We start from the raw sequence: 16,880 nt of genomic DNA, 5'->3' as shown, positions 1-16,880 counted from the left end.
GTCATTTACAACTAACACATAGATCCCTAAGACGATATTAGAAATCGCTTAAATGTCGCCCCTTAAATAATTGTAGCCGTGGCCAGGCCTACTCTTAAATGCGTTTCTTTTCTTCGTACCGGTATAGGTTTCTCGATGATGACTTTTATACTATTTTTACATCTCGCGGCGCTAACAGTAATCACATAATACGCGATACGTAGGTACAAATCTTTTGTAATGTTCGATTATTACTCCACCCGCCTATTATATTCTTATTATGGTATTATCAATCCGGCCATTGTGTACCTATCTATATTATAAGCTCCGTGGCATCTCTCCCGTCATATACCTATTATTATACTCAAAACCCCGCGAATCTAATATCTCATCTACGACGTATAATGATGACTCTCCCCTACCGTTATCCTCTCTTTCGGTCGTCCGGTCGCACACACACGCGTAAACATAATCACTTCGGTTACCAAAGCGACCGCGGCAACCGCATTATTGCCTCGTCGCGGACACTTAACCCGCACACGCCCCACGCGATATTTTCACCACTTTATCGCCGGACTTGATGGAATAGAGGCAATCTCGTGTGCTTTACATAGACGTAGCTGAGCGAGTGAAACCAGAGTTGGCGGAGAGGAGTGCGAAAACGTTTTGCGTCTAAGATATAATATATATCTGGTAACGACGCTGAAATATTAGAACACTACTATATATATATATAGTAGCTGCAGTATATTATAGACGTGTTCGCACTCGAACCCTTGACTCTGGCAGAAGACTGCTCCTTCCTTTTTTTTTTTTGTCCTCTCGTACGTTTTGCGAGTAATTTACGTAGGTAGGTACACCCGCGGCGATATGGAAGCAGTGGCGTTGAATATCGCTATATCTTTCTGAAATCCTACACATCCGCGCATTCTAGACAGAAATGATGATAAAATAAACTGTTGAGTGCGTACCATTTTTGAGGGGTCGTATTTAGGCAATATTACACCCGGGTTTTAGTGACAAATCCTCGCTACATATAAACGTGTTCTAACCAACCGTACCCTCCCACACAGTAAAAACCGATACAATAACCTTTAGCTTTTAGGACCTCAAATGTTGTAATCTTTGTTTAAAAAAACAAATGTAGATGTTATAATTTTTATTATAATTTATTTATTTTAGCAGTATATAGTTATTTATATAGAATACCGTAATATATCCATTGTCGGATAAATTACTTTTGAAATGTAATAAAATTACGTTACTCGTTACATAAAATATTTTTATTCAAATTGCATTTGCGTTACCCAACATTATTTTTATCACGTTACTTTACTTTTTTATTCAAAAAGTAGGGCGTTGCAAATAACGTTACTTTAAAAAAAAAAATATTCTCAACATCAGTCTATAATAGATAATAAGTACATTGTTAAAGACTTAATGTTAAACATGAACAAAATGTATAAGACATAAGTAATTCTCGGGATGTTAAAAATTTTGTTGATTATTATTTACTATAAAAACTTTCGGAATCGTAAATAAATTTTACTGGAATACTATAAGTAGGTTTGACAATTTATTTGATTATTTTTACGTATCAGTGGGAGCTCCCATTTATAATCGTAATTCAGTTATAGGTATCAAATAGCTGTCATATAGATTTTGATGCAATTTTTTTTGAAAATATCAAATATAAAAACGTTTTTTGTAAAATATAATATTTAATTAAGTGTTAAAATAACAATAAAATCGCGATTAGTACGACTTATAACGATGACGACAGTAATAAACGATGGTGCGGCCAAACGTTATCGTCGCCAATGCGTGTACCCAACCCCCAACGATAAACGATAACACTTATATTATGTTTGTGTGTGTCGCAGATCCTGTGGGACCACGAACCGTCGCTGAGCTCGTGGAGCAGCCTGCCGTACGTCTGGTTCCTGTTCCACTGGCTGGCCATGTCGCACACGTGTTACAACCCGCTGATCTACTGCTGGATGAACACCCGGTACCGGGCCGGTTTCGCGGCAGTTCTGCGCAACGTGCCCGGGTTCGGCCGGTGCTTGGGCGGTTACCTGCGGGCCCAACAGCACCAGTCGCACCACTACAACAGCCACAACGACCCCAGCCAGGCGGACGGCCTGCACCGGATCAACACTTCGTCGTCGTTCGTGTCGGTCAAGTCGCGGCTCAAGTCGTTCAACGGACGGCCCGCGGCGTACGGACGGAGCCGCCGGAACTGGCACGAGGAAACGCTCTGAGCGCCGCCGAAACCGCTCACGCGACGTCGCGGCCGTGGTGGTCGTCGGTGGTGGCCGGTCATCCGGGAAAGGGCCGTTTTCGCGGTGCGGTCGCGACAGAAAACCGCACGCTTTTGACTTAGACTCCGCGGCTGCGGTCGGCCGGACACGAAAACCGCACATTTTCTAATATTTATGTCGGTCCGTTCGGCGCGCTAGCCGATACTTGGCAAACGTTTTATACCAGTGGGAGGGAGAGGGTTCAAAATTTTACCACAGTTACCCCAAAAAGCGACGAATCGTTAATACCGTTCTATACATAATTAAATCACCGTTTTTCTCGAGCGACTAAAATATATGACTTGATGTGTCTATAAAAGTGTAGAATAAATGCTCATTAATTCACCGTTTATATGACGAAGAAACCACAGAAATTAGCCGATTTTAGTTTTATCTTGAACGAAGAGTCCATCCAAAATTAAATTTTAATATATTTTAAACGTTATTTCAATTATACATTTGATTAATTTAAATTACAAAATAAAGATTAATTTAAAGGTATTTATACGGGAAATTTTTGAAAATCTTTGTCACGCATAAACTAATGCAAAGACAATTAAAATACTGCATTAATACTTTTGTTTTATTATTTTCTTATACAAACACTTAAAATACAAATTAATTATTTCAAAAATAGAAATACGAATTGAAAACACTGGCACGGCGCCGCAAAACAAAATTACATTGCAATATTATGAGTTATGACTATAGATAGGTACACTCGTGAACCATTAGTTTTAAATTTTACTACCTTGGATGGTTAGACCCCTTTGAATAATACAAAGATGAGAGGGAAATCGTACCCAAATCGCATCCAAATGCCGCCTGTGGCACCTACACCTATAGAAAAATTCCGCACACTTTTAGTTAGATAAAAACGTTATATCAATCACACTTTTTTTCATGTAGGTACGACCGCATTTTGTAGTTTTAGCATTTTGTCACATTATGTTATGTTGATAACATTGTACCACCTACGATTATAATCAAGACGTATGATTTACTGAGGTCGTTTTTAGTCGCAATTAGTGGCAGATTAGTTGGTTGTATTCGCGTGTGTATCGGTGTAAAATGAGTATATAATGTAAAGTGCTTAAAAAAAATGTTTTTCCGTAATTTTAAAGAGATCGTATCAATTTTTTGAAAGTCAGGCACTATTATAACGGTCAATTAAACAGTAGGTAATTTATTCTATACATTTTTATTTATTTTTATTTTTATGAACATAAGTTATCAATACAATATTATAAATAATGCATTTTATATTTTAAAAATATAGCGATTTTGCCAAATTATAAATTAATTAGAAAGTGTGTGGTTTTTAAAAACAACAAACTTTCTAAAAAAAGTGTGCAGTTCTAATCTACTGAAAGTGTGTGGTATCATACAGTATATCATCTAAAGTGTGCAGTTTTGGATTCAGTATACAGTTATACAGATATACAGTTGTTACTCACTATGAATTATGATTACAATTTTTACTGTTAATTCAAGACGCGTCTTCTCGTCCGAAATGCATTTTGTGATGATGTTATTTTTTTCGTAAAGAGTATCGAGTATACGCTATCTACATACATATTATCGTTATCGTGAAATGGTCAAATTGGTTTGAAACATGTTGAGATAGAGTGATTTAATAGTTCAAATTTACTCGTCATGTTTCGTCCTCTTTAAAAACTTGTATAATAATAAAAACAATTTTTTGTTAATTTTTTTGTTTAACGCAACGATTATAGAGATGGGCAACTCTTGGTTTTGTACAATATGTTTTTGTGAAAAAATGAACAACGCGTAGATATTATTGCAATAGTTTAGAATTACTATTTTTCGGAGAGGGATGTGATTTTTTAGAAAAAAACATAATATAACGTATGATAATAATATTATGTGAAGGTGTGAAAACCCACTTCGACCACTGCACAATTGACGTAATTGTGAATTATTTTTACTTACAAAAACCTACACTTCAAGACGCATCCAAACCCATTTTCTCCCGGTTAATTTTTTTAAAAACAAAAATAAACGTAGACAACATGCGTGTCCAACCTATATTATATTATACCCAGTTTCAAATAATTCAGCTTATTATACCTACGACCTATACGTGTGATGTCTCATGAGTTTATGCTGTGTAATTTGATGGAATGTACTTTTTAAATTAAGTGTAATATATTTGTGTGAACGATTTTGTTTGGATGTAAATAATAACGTTAATATGTTAATAAATACAGTTAAAATACAATTATTATTATAAAAGTCTACTGTTTAAAAAAAAAACTGTCCCCAGTATGACAGCATAAACGCTCCGTAAAAATAATGTTTATGCGCATACAATTATATACGTGTAAGCACTGAGCATATGTGTATTCCTTGTTCTGAAATATGACAAATGGGGGTGGATTTTAAAATGCCACTCTTGGCTACTATACACACAGAAGTGTGTTTTACCCATCACAAAAAAAATAATTTTTTCTCCTTTCTGAAATTCCACCACTAAATTTTATTCGCCGTCTACTTAAAATTAAATTTTAAAAAAAACGGGTAAGCAGGTTAAACGCTCCGCTGTACAGTTGGCGTCGAGTTCAGCGAGTGGCACTATCTCCTCAAATAAATAGAACAGCTTTGGAGAACATATCTAACTTGTGATACCTATAACCTATTAGATTTAAAAGAGCTATTTTAGGAATAAGCGTGCAGCGATGATATGACACGTCAAATGACGTCTAGAGACATATTATTATCATTAAAAACAAAGTATAAACAAATTATGATATCTACATAATATATTATAAATGTTGTCGCGGCCCTCGAGTATAATAATCGAGATTTACAAAATTCTAAGTTCTAATCTGAGGTTAACCAAAATACTAAGTATATAATTGTTTTTTACATTATTATCTGTAAAATTGGAATGGGTTTTTTTTATTATAATATTTCTCGTGTTTTTGAAAATTAGATCGAAAAAATGTTCAATAATATTTATTTATAGATTTTACTATTTAGATTATAATAGGTAATAAATAACCAATAAACGACCTATACTGTACTTATAGAAACAACCACGGACTAAGATATAATGGACTGTAAACGACACGGTCGGCGGAGGTCGGGGGACGGCCACGAAAAGGTGTCACTTAGCTGATAAGAACACCGTTCTTGAAGTTTTCAGCGCTACCGGTGGTTTGATTTGGCTACACAATTTGTATCTTAGTCCGTGTGAAATGCAGATGGCGCTGTGAACTCCAAGAACACATCGCGACCCCCCGTACTTTGCTTCTTGTACATACATTCGTGGCCGTGATAAGCTGCACGTTTCCAGTCCATTATATCTTAGTCCGTGGAAACAACATTAGGTACCTTTGTTCAAATCTGACTGTGTTATAGCGATGTGGAGTTTTACTACTCCCTAATAGCATTCATCGAGATTCGATCTATTGAAGCGATAAGAATTCTGAAAACAGATATGAATTTGTCGTCAAGTCTTCTTGAAATCGACTTTCCCACATGTTTGATATTATCCTCCAAATTCCTAAAAATGTCATATTAAAAAAGAGTATTTAAAAATTTTCGTATTTTAATTTTTGGAGAATTTAAAATCAAAAATGTGGGAAAGTCGATTTCAAGTAGACTTGACGACAAATTCAAATGTGTTTTTATAATTCTTATCGCTTCATTAGATCAATTGGTATGTTTGGCAAAGAACCAGTCTAAAATCCTATGTTGCGTGTGTGCTAGACAAAAACAGAAAGTCACGGTATCGAATCCCCTTAAAAAAAAAAATTAAACAATTATATTTACATACGAGTCACTCTTCTGACGCGGAGTTCGGTAAGAGTGTTTGTGCAAAAGTTGTACGTGGACAAGCGATAACTGTTGTAGCACAGCCCAAGTGAATTATTTTTTTTATCTAATTAAAGAGCTTCCGACCAAATTGTGTGTTAAACATTGTTTGTAAACGTTAACACCTTACCTTGAGAATGAACTGCGCCGGGGAATCACTATTTGTGGTCGATGAAGTCTAAAAGACACGGACGTGAAACGATAAACGTAGGTATACCATCTTACCTCACGTAAAGTGAAAAGGTAAGTTAAAAAGATATTGGTCATTGGCCTAGATATTACCGATGGTAAGACGATTATAGATTTAGCTCGTGACACTATCAATTTAAATAAATCAAACAGTACTAGAGTGCATAGCTATTTTTTTATCGTACTTTATTGTACTCACAAAACATGGTTTATATAGAACACTATGGACAATAAACCTATTCATTATTCAATCAGCAGTTATACTATACTATTACTGGTGTGGTAATCGTGGTAGTCTATATAGATATATTTATATTTTATAGGTAACACATGCCATTATATTATAATCCTCGATACCAACTTAGCGAACAGTCGTACTAGACCCGACTATATCAGATAGATCATAGATACCAAATATTAATATGCTGCACAATGCAGTGCAAGGATTTACTTTGCACTCACTCGATCCGATCTACCTATGTCCTTAAAATCTAAGACAGGGACTTCGATGGACAGGGAATGGTAGTCACACATTCGAGTAGAGAGCGTACTCATATTATGCATTATATAATATACAATACAATATATAGTAACAATATTATAATAATATATCGGACAGCTGAAATCCAAATCACACTGCCAAACACTGCAATCTTTTTATTGTATTGACACATATAATATGTATAACATTGTCAGTTGCGTGCCGCCAAACAATAACGTTCATTATATTACATTATATAATAATACGTCATAATACGTTAAAATTAAACTATATTATTAAAATGTGTATTACAACTAAAATAAAGAAAAATATCCCAGAAGGAATCATATATTATTATAATGTCAACACTGCAGAGCACTCAAAATATAACCCCGAAAATGGGAACACGAAGGGCACTCCCGTGATACCCGTCAGTGTAACAGGTGCATGTTGATAAACGAATATAGTGTTGAAGATGATGTCTATAGTAATTTAATTGTAAAACACAACTTATAGTTATTTAACAAACAATAATTATTATGTCAATAAAATTTACGATCCCGCAAAACTACAGGTGTCGGAGCTCGGGTAGCTAAGGTTTTAACACTTTTGATGTGCATACACTTTATTATTCCCAGCTCCTGTTCCATTCATTAATATAATAATACATAACAATAACATAAAAAAATTAAAATAAATGTACAACACAAATGAATTTTATTTTTTTGAGCGTTGCAGCGGGTACAGACTATACACACACGAAACTGTCATCGCTATAAAATATGTATTGTATATAGGGTTCGGATTTGAAGGCAAATTAATATTTTTTTTATATATAACAGAAAAATAATTTTTGTATCAAAATGTGTTTCATTTAATTTCTAAAATAATGAATATATATATTTTGCCTTTTTGCTATCTTCTCTTTTTTTTTATTTAATCGTGTTTAATTTTCAATGGATTTGATAGTTGTATATAAGTATTGACGGTATAAATCGATAAGAGCTCGTGAAGACAACGCATTGTCGGTGTTATGTTTAACATTATTTTTCATGAGTTTTGTCATCGGCGATATTTATCGAGTATATTTTGATTTAAGTTAATACAATTTAACGTTTATGAAATTACATCTAATCCCTACAACAGTACTACCTGTCTATAGATTAAAATAATAATATAATAACGCGTAGATTCAAGATTATTCGTCAGTTTAACCGTTTTTCCACATTTAAATTTCCACAAATGATTTTTTCACATTTTTAGTGCTGTTTTTACTGTTTACTTATAACATTGCCTTGAAATCCAGACCCTACTTATGTATATAATAAGAACATCGCTTACGCCAGACGTAGTTTTTCACGTATATTTGAAAAACGTGCGACTTTATAATATTTATAGGTACAGGTACAGGTACTATGGTATCACATCCGATACGCAATTTGGCGAAGACTCGCGTCCGGAACTGTCAGACAAGAACCTCGGACGGGGCACGCAGCCGGAACTGTCGAACAAGAACCTCGGACGGGGCGCGCGGCCAACCGGGCCCCGGCAGGCCGTCGCCGTCTTGGCGGGCCGGCACGTACCCGAGTCCCGGCACGCTGCGCAGCGCCGACACGAAACCGGCCCGGTACCGGGTGTTCATGCAGAAGTAGATGAGCGGGTTGTAACACGTGTGCGATATGGCCAGCCAGTGGAACGCGAACCACACGTACGGCTGGTTGCTCCACGCGCGCAGCGACATCCCGTACGCCCTCAACACCTGCGACATATTTGTGCGGAACACGGGTACCACAATAATGATATAATATTATGATGATAATGTAGCGATAATAAATAGTACAATAATAGCGCGAGGGGCCTGGCGTGGCTCGGTGGCCTGCTTCGGCCACCGTAACGTGTTCCAAGGTCAATCACTGGCCGGCGTCGCTAGTTCCCGGATGGGTGACCACCCGGGGTATTTAGTAACGAATCCTCGCCCCACATGTGATTCTCAACCAACCATAACCGAGGCCCAACATTAACAAACAATATATTTTAGGTGTTTACAAAATAATATGTCTAAATCACTTTTACCATGCACTTACTACCTACCATTGGAATACAACAATAGTACTATAACCTTTTTATTTGCAAAAAAAATTTGGGAGGCAAATCATACATTATGGATTATTCAATCAATCATCGATCGACCTATGTGTGACCTCGGTTAGATTAGGCAACTAGTATACACCCATATTGTGAATGAGTAGGTACTTTATATCAAAAACGTTTACGATAATAATATCGACCTAATTTTTTAAACGATTTACTATAATTGATAATGGTTATAGTAGGTATCATCGTCGCTAATTGCCGTATCATATTCGGAGACGGACGATTCGCTCAAAAGTATGATATTATGTATATTAATTAGGTATATTATTACCGAATGCAAATCGCTCATAGTTCAGTTGAGAAAATCAATCGATAAATCAAATTATAGTACTAGGTATTATATTATGCGTATACACGAGTACAAATAGCAGTTATAAATTATAAATTAATTATATTATATCTATATATAAACATTTTAAATATTAAAAAAATTACAAGAAACTGTACTACCAATACGTAAAAAAATTGTCCTGGTCGTTTTAATTTATTATACCTTACATATGTCAAGGTGTGATAAGGACAATTTTTAATTTATTCAAAATAACTTAGTGGACCGTCTTGTTATAATATTACATAATATCATTTGCACGATTAATTGGAGAAAAAAATTGTGTTTTTTTTTTGTCAATATTAGTTGATAGTTATATATGTATTTGACTTTAAATTTTTTAAAACATTTTTTTTTTAAATTTAAATATTTGTTTCAATTTAAGGGACACTTTGCAACGATAATTTTTATTATTTATTGAATTGGTCTAAAAATGTCTTCGAACATGTAGTATAAAATATTCCTCAGAGGATTGATATATGAATAAAACAGTACTTGAATCAACTTTTACATAAACACATGTTTGTTGGTGAGTGATGTTTCATAATTAATCGTTTTAATTTTTAAGCTAATGTAAATAGTTAAAGTGGAGCGAGTGTCTGTAAGGTATAATGTTTACCTATAAAATTTAGAAAATAGGGAGAACTTACCAAAAGGATATCATATGGCAGCCAACAAACAACGAATGCTATGACCACAGTTGCCATCATTTTTATCATCTATGAAAATCGAAAAAAAAATTTTGACATATTTGGACGTTCTTAATATTTGTAAAGTGTTACTTTTCTTATTGACTTGGCCATCTTAATATCTCTGGAATTTTGTGCCTCGCCGGGAGGTATTTTACCCCACACGACAATTCCAATGTGAACATTAGTAAACAACAGGATGGAAAATGGAATACAGCATTGCAATATAAATAATCCAGCATTAGAGAGCCGTCGGAAGTATTCACTTGGCCATTTGTCAGAGCAAAAGTAAATGTCGAATCTCTAACGAGTAATAAAAACCGAATAAAGTAAATAAATTTTAATAATATTGTATAATGTATAATATATAGGTATTAGGTACATAAAATTGGTACGAGTCAGATATAATATTACAGGCGCATGTTAAAGATTGTGTAAAAACTTATATAAAAAAATTAATGTAAAAAAATTAATTTAATTTAATTTAATTTAAAATAAATATTTCAAAGTTATACGTGTACACAGATAATAGAAGAAAAAGAATAATATTTAATTTAATATTAAAGATGTCTGATTAAATTTCAGAGTTCGCAATAGGAATTTGTTGTCTAAGTATCATCATCTTGTATGACCTTTATGTGATTAATTTTTGATTGGACTGTACATTTCATAATAGTAAGAAATTTAAATAGTACAATTTCGAGAAGTACAACGGTGGCTTAGAATGAGAGTAATATGCTTGCACAATGCACAATATTTAATGTATACATATTTATATGGTTGTAACTTATAAGTGTTGAAACTTCAGTTTTTCTATAAATTATAAAATATTCATTAGTTTTAATTTATTATAAAACTTTATATTATTGTTACTTTAAACTTAAACTTATTTTTTTCATAAGATGCATTTTCGTATCTACTTAGTATAATTTAATTTATTCGTTGATTTTGTTTCAAATTTTATCTATATTTTATACAATATATGTCAGAAACCAATCAACAATATTATTACTTGCAATCAATAAATCCCTCATATTAGAAGAAAAACGTCAGATTTCCGCGGTGCAAATTTAAATATTAAATACTATTTTCGTAATTAATTTTAATAAATTAAAGTTTGTATTATAAAATGATTACATGTATTTTTGTACTCTAGAAAAAAGAAAATAGGTATGATGAATAAATAAAAAATTAACTGCTTAAAAATAAATATTACCTGATCTAACGAAGTAGCTCGTAAAAAAGGAAACGCTGTAATGACAGACATTGTCCAAACAAATGCTATTATGTATTTAGCCTGGCACTTTCTAGTTCTTTGTTTCAGTGGCCACATAATCGCTCTATACCTGTTGAGACTGATGGCCACCAAAGTATATGCACTCACCTGTATGAAACACGACAATAAAATTATTCGTATTCTTAATATTCGAAAAGATCTACAAGTATTTAGTTATTATGGGAATAATTTACAACGTTTTAATATACCAATATGCATTATAATATTTTATATCAGTCTATTATCGTATTTCCGTGTTAAAATATTTTCAATATTTTCGTAAACAATCCAATTATATATACTTTTATCTGTTTACTCAGTTTTGAAAACAACATTTAACACATTCGCTGTAGTGTACTGTAGTGGACCTGTAAAGTCTTCCATACAAAAATTAAATTATAAACATAATACAAGTTCGGTCTACCTAAAACGCTGACAATCTGGTACAATTAATATTCGAAGATAAACTAATATATTATATACCTATGTAGGTACATACTATTTAAATAACGTTTCAAGCGTTGGTATTTTACTACAGATATAATTCATAGTATTGCATGCATAAAATATTCCACAATAATGTTCCCGAACGCTTTAATGTGCCTATTTTGCTTATACGATGCGCCGTGTTACGCAGACCTATATACCTACTTAAAGAAACATAACAAGAATAAATAGTTAGAGCTTAAAAATCTGTAGTTGATTCTACACACAGTTGTGTGTTGATTTGGAGCTAGAAGAAGCTTTGTGTTGGTTCACATTAATCGATAGTTGAAATGATTACTTTTTTGTAGAAAAAAATCTCATAAAAGTAAAAAAAATATGAAAATACATTTTTTTACAAAATTACACTAATTTTTCTACTGCTCAATGGAATCGCCAACTTATAGTTACATTGACACGGTTAATTGGTATTTGACTGTTATAAACCACTCAGCACTAATACGGATTATGTTTTTCTTCATAAAAAATACATATTAAGATCCCCGGTAATACGATACCTATTTTTACTTTCCCCCCCCCCCCCACCCCCAGTTACCACCCACCAAATGTGACTTACCAACACGGCGACGATTTTGCCGAATGTGAAGGTTTGGCACAAGTAGTTTTCCAGCGGCCAATACTGCAATAGGAACGAGGCGACGAACGGGAAGGGAACACAGAACAGAGTCATGACCAGGTCACCGACGGCCATGTTCACGATGAACATGTTGGTGACCGATTGCATTTGCGTTGAGGACATGACAACATAACACACTAGTCCGTTGCCGACCAGCGACACGATGAACACGGCCGTATACATCAGGTAGACGACCGTCTGGAACCCGATCGAAATCTATAAATCGTACAACAACCGATTTAAATTAATTCTCGTTGATCATATAATTATAATATTATATCATGTTAAAGATGTGTACCTATACCTATTTACTCGAACCCAATTTGATGTTCTAGTAATTTAAGCCAACTTAATTGTTTTTTTTTTCATTAGAGCTGTTCGTTGGAATTCAGTACCTGGGTACACCACATGGATTCAATCAAGAGTAAAATTGTTGTAAATAAAAAATATTGGGTCAGTTGGAAATCACATAAAAAAAAATTGTGATTAATGTTATTTTTAAACAATATGAGATCTAATGTAGCCATTTTAGATTCTGAGCGAAGCGATGAATGTATTGATTTTACAATGATGTGTGTTTTTTTTTTTATTTTTTTTTTAGATTCTGAGCGAATCGATGAATGTATTAATTTTACAATGATGCGTGTTTTTTTTTTATTTTTTTATTTTTGTGTCTGTCATCACCTTTTAGGACAGTAAAAGTGCTTGGATTCTTTTCAACAGTAACTTTTCTGATAGGAAAGTGAATCTAGTTGGTACTTTGGGGGGTCAAAAGTAAAAATTTCCCAGTAGTTTTCAAAAGCGACGTGAAAAACAAAAGAAAAATTAAGGAAAAACGGGAATTTTTACGCAAAATCTGTTTTCGAGAAAATCGATTTTGGTTTTTGGTGTAACTCTAAAACGAATGACTGTAGATACTTGAAAATTTCACTGAATGTTTATATTAGCGTTTTCTATACAGCATAACATTTTGAAAATATTTTGACTCTTTTTGAGCTGTTTACGGACATTGTCAGTTTTCAATTTTTTTAGTTTTTTTTTCTATAAATATCAATAACATTTTATTTGTTGGGTAAAAAAGCGTGAAAATTGAATATAAGGCTCCTGATATATCGTTCTCATAGCAGTTGAAAAATATTAAAAATACATAGGCACAATTTTTTTTTATAAGCATTTAAAGTTCAAATTTTGACAACATTTATCAAATTTATAATTTATTAATTATTTTGTAGTTAAAAATGTATAAAATGTTTAACTTTTATGGCTAAGGATTGAAAATTTAAAACAATGCTCCACGTAAATAGGTTATATATAAATTACTTTATTCACAATAATATCATCAAATATACTTATTTCATAGGCTCCTATCATAGGCTGACTGACCGTTTTCGCTCAAAATCGTTTTTCTTATACAATGATTATATCATTGAATTCAAATTTAACACCATCCATTACAGTGACCCACTTGTAACCTACTGTACAGCAGAGCGACATCCACTTATCCACCTTTTTTTAAAATGTTTTTCCACAGTTAAACTGCTCAAAAATATCTTTCAGGTAGTTACCTAACATAATATACTATATTTAATCACATTTCAAAAATATGTATGAAAATAATATTTTTTTATCATAATCGATTTTTGTGTATGTACCTACTGAAAATAGCTACTTTTGAATTTAATATACACTTTTATGGTTATAAACATTAGCTCAGAGGCTCTACTACATAATACCATTAGGTATATAATATAGGTACAATGAACCATACATAGTATAATAGTATACATAAACATAAGGTTTATTAAACTTTTATAGACCCTATTAAATTATTATAAAAACATTAAGCTTTAGTACGTTTTTAAGCATTTTTGCGATGCATTCCAAACAGTATCAAAAAAAATAAAAAATGTTAAATTGTTTGTTTGATTATTTTTTTTTTTTTGTATGTTGAATCTCCTTTTCACATATACTGTTTGGATAAAAAGTTTAAAAAAGTTTTTTTCTAACAATCCATTGAAGTAAAATATTATATGAAAATGGACCAGGATATAAATTAGGTTGGTACTCAAACAATAATAACCCAAACATTTAATTGACTTTATCTGTAGAAGAAATTATGTTCTAAGTATACAAAATAGTATTATAGTAATAACAATTAAAATTAAATGAGTATAATAGAAACTTTAGGTCACAGTGATAGATATAGCACAAAAACGCATGGGTAGTATTTTAATGTTATTTTATTACATAATATTTCAAGATTTGTATGGGAATTGAATGATTTCACTGCCCGGTTAATTATTTATGTTCCAATGCTCATCTAAATTTTAAATACTTATAAATACCTAGGAAATAACAATAAATTGAAAATTCAATATTTAACATAAATGTATGCGGAAAAACATTCTGATTCGAAATATGAAAATGTCTCTACTATAGTAGTAAAAAAAACGCACAATGATAATATAGATTTAATCTTTAACAAAAATGTAAAAGTTAGGCCTATAAGATTTTCAAATTATATGTATACACAAAAAAGTACTTAGGTACTAAGAAATTAACTGAAAAATAGGAGTATCATCGCTTATGTTATGTTAAAAAATGAAAATTATATACATAATTTAAACTATACTGCACGAAAACGTATTCCGTCCAATATGATAAACTTTTTCATTACTCAAATTATTTTCGTTTATTAATATTTTATCTAAGACACGTTATTGATACACATATTTTCTTGACATGAATATTATGAAGAACATAATGCACTATTACGTATGATGTTTCGTTTGAATTATTATTATTTCGGCACAGGTTTATTGGTTCTTATAAATTATTTTAATATTTAGTTCATACAATTCAATACACATTCCAATGTATTTACATTTAATTCATACTGAACTACTACAACAGTACAACACATAAATTTAATAACCATCCGTTCCGCCGTAAACTCTATAATACGTAGACAATAATATATCATTTTGACTTACGTCTTAATTCAAAATAAATTAAAATATTATGCATTTGTATGCTTTATCTCTCACCGTATAGTTTCTATTATAATGTTAATTTCATTTAATTTGTGAATACTTAAATAAGTTAAATATCTAATATTTTGTCTATTTCTGCAAGTTATTAAGATATAATTTATAATAAACTTTATAATATATTATAATAATATAATATAATATATTGTATTATATAGGTAGTACCTATCGGTAGAATACAGTAGTAAAATATATTATATTCATTTTCATGATTGCTTACCATTTTGATGAAACAGTCGACGTAGTGAAACAACAATCGTAGGTGTATAATGGTACACTCAGACGGCAGACACCGTTCGAATCAAATACGACGACAAACGGAATGATTTTGTAATAATTATTATGTAATATTTGCGCTAGCGGATCGGTGAATAGTGTGTGCGACACGCGGATAACGAGAGAGAAAACTATTATTTAAATTTCCACCAATTACTGTTAATCATAACAATGTAGCACGTTATTTATATTATTATTTATTACTTTATTACAATCAGCTATATTGACACTTATTCATTGTCCGTAGAGTCACACCAATCTCATATTCTCATTCATGTCCATCATATTATTATACATATATATTATATAATACCATACAGCGCCATCACCAAGATGCATTATTTATGCCAAATCGAACGATATCAGATCTTGTCATTCCCGGCTCGTAACTTATGTTGTGATTCTGAACGGATCGACCAAAACCATTTTCCGCTTGTTCACACATCGAGACGGCGAGACATAATATAATAGTTGTAGTTTCGGATGCGATGTAAGAAATTCAATATTGTTCCTTTATTCGTTGACGTAGGGAAGTCATCAATGCCTATGTTCGTTAACTGTCCACTTCTGAAGTTGGCGACTGTCTTGTGGGTATTATTCGCAACGTTATATTATTAGAAGCGCATAGTTTAAATATTGTAATATTTATATTTTATTTTTTAAATAGAATAAACATAATCGTATATAGTAATATAATAGTCGTTCACTAAATATCCCCACTTTTTACCCCCTCTATCATTTTTTTTTTTTTTAATAGATAGGTCAAATATGCAAATAATAAATAAAAATCACAATATAATTATCGCTCGTTAAATAAATTAATTTATTCCAATTTTAAACTGCGCCAATTATAAAAAAAAGTTAGATAAAATACTTGATATGTTTAATTGCAATAAAACTACGATTTACTTCGAACACCTAACACTATATTTTTCGTTAACTCAAAATAAAAACATTTATTATAATTATTGTCGTATTCAATATTATAATAATTATTGTTTTAAGTGAAAACCATTACGCATTTTACAACAATGTAATTTCATCGATAAAACCGGAAATATGTATTCATCTTAATAATGTGTTAACAATTATAAACATTGCCGAGGTGATGATTTATAATCAGCTGACCTTCTTGTTTCTAGAAAATTAACAATAATTGAATAATTAATACATGTGTACCACAAATTGTCTACAA

At 32.1% G+C, this 16,880-nt stretch overlaps 2 protein-coding genes across 7 annotated transcripts in view; one reads left to right on the top strand and one right to left on the bottom strand.

The window, feature by feature from the left end:
• LOC132952368 (RYamide receptor-like) overlaps positions 1 to 4,850 on the top strand; it is a 121,555-nt gene extending 116,705 nt beyond the window's left edge. For all 4 annotated transcript variants that reach the window (XM_061024651.1, XM_061024652.1, XM_061024653.1 and 1 more), the window contains one exon: positions 1,863 to 4,850. In XM_061024651.1, the coding sequence (XP_060880634.1) occupies positions 1,863 to 2,243 (381 nt within the window). In that variant the 3' untranslated portion in view covers positions 2,244 to 4,850. The remainder of the gene's footprint in view (positions 1 to 1,862) is intronic.
• A 2,418-nt stretch (positions 4,851 to 7,268) lies between these two features.
• Positions 7,269 to 16,311, bottom strand: LOC132951983 (RYamide receptor-like). Of its 3 annotated transcripts, none has more exons than XM_061024075.1 (7): positions 15,630 to 16,311; positions 12,300 to 12,575; positions 11,180 to 11,347; positions 11,101 to 11,115; positions 10,057 to 10,266; positions 9,925 to 9,993; positions 7,269 to 8,551 (listed from the first exon to the last, which is right to left on the bottom strand). In XM_061024075.1, exons 1-7 carry the CDS (start codon positions 15,630 to 15,632, stop codon positions 8,258 to 8,260), a joined length of 1,035 nt encoding a protein of 344 aa, XP_060880058.1. In that variant the 5' UTR covers positions 15,633 to 16,311; the 3' UTR covers positions 7,269 to 8,257. The 3 variants fall into 3 exon arrangements, with proteins under 3 accessions (XP_060880058.1, XP_060880060.1, XP_060880059.1); XM_061024077.1 differs by lacking the exon at positions 15,630 to 16,311 and adding an exon at positions 12,658 to 15,553; XM_061024076.1 differs by lacking the exon at positions 11,101 to 11,115 and having other exon boundaries at positions 15,630 to 16,296.
• Between the last annotated feature and the right edge of the window lie 569 nt (positions 16,312 to 16,880).

This window comes from Metopolophium dirhodum, chromosome 9 (genome assembly GCF_019925205.1).
Source record: "Metopolophium dirhodum isolate CAU chromosome 9, ASM1992520v1, whole genome shotgun sequence".
NCBI lineage: Eukaryota > Metazoa > Arthropoda > Insecta > Hemiptera > Aphididae > Metopolophium > Metopolophium dirhodum.
This window is presented reverse-complemented; position numbering and strand designations above follow the sequence as displayed.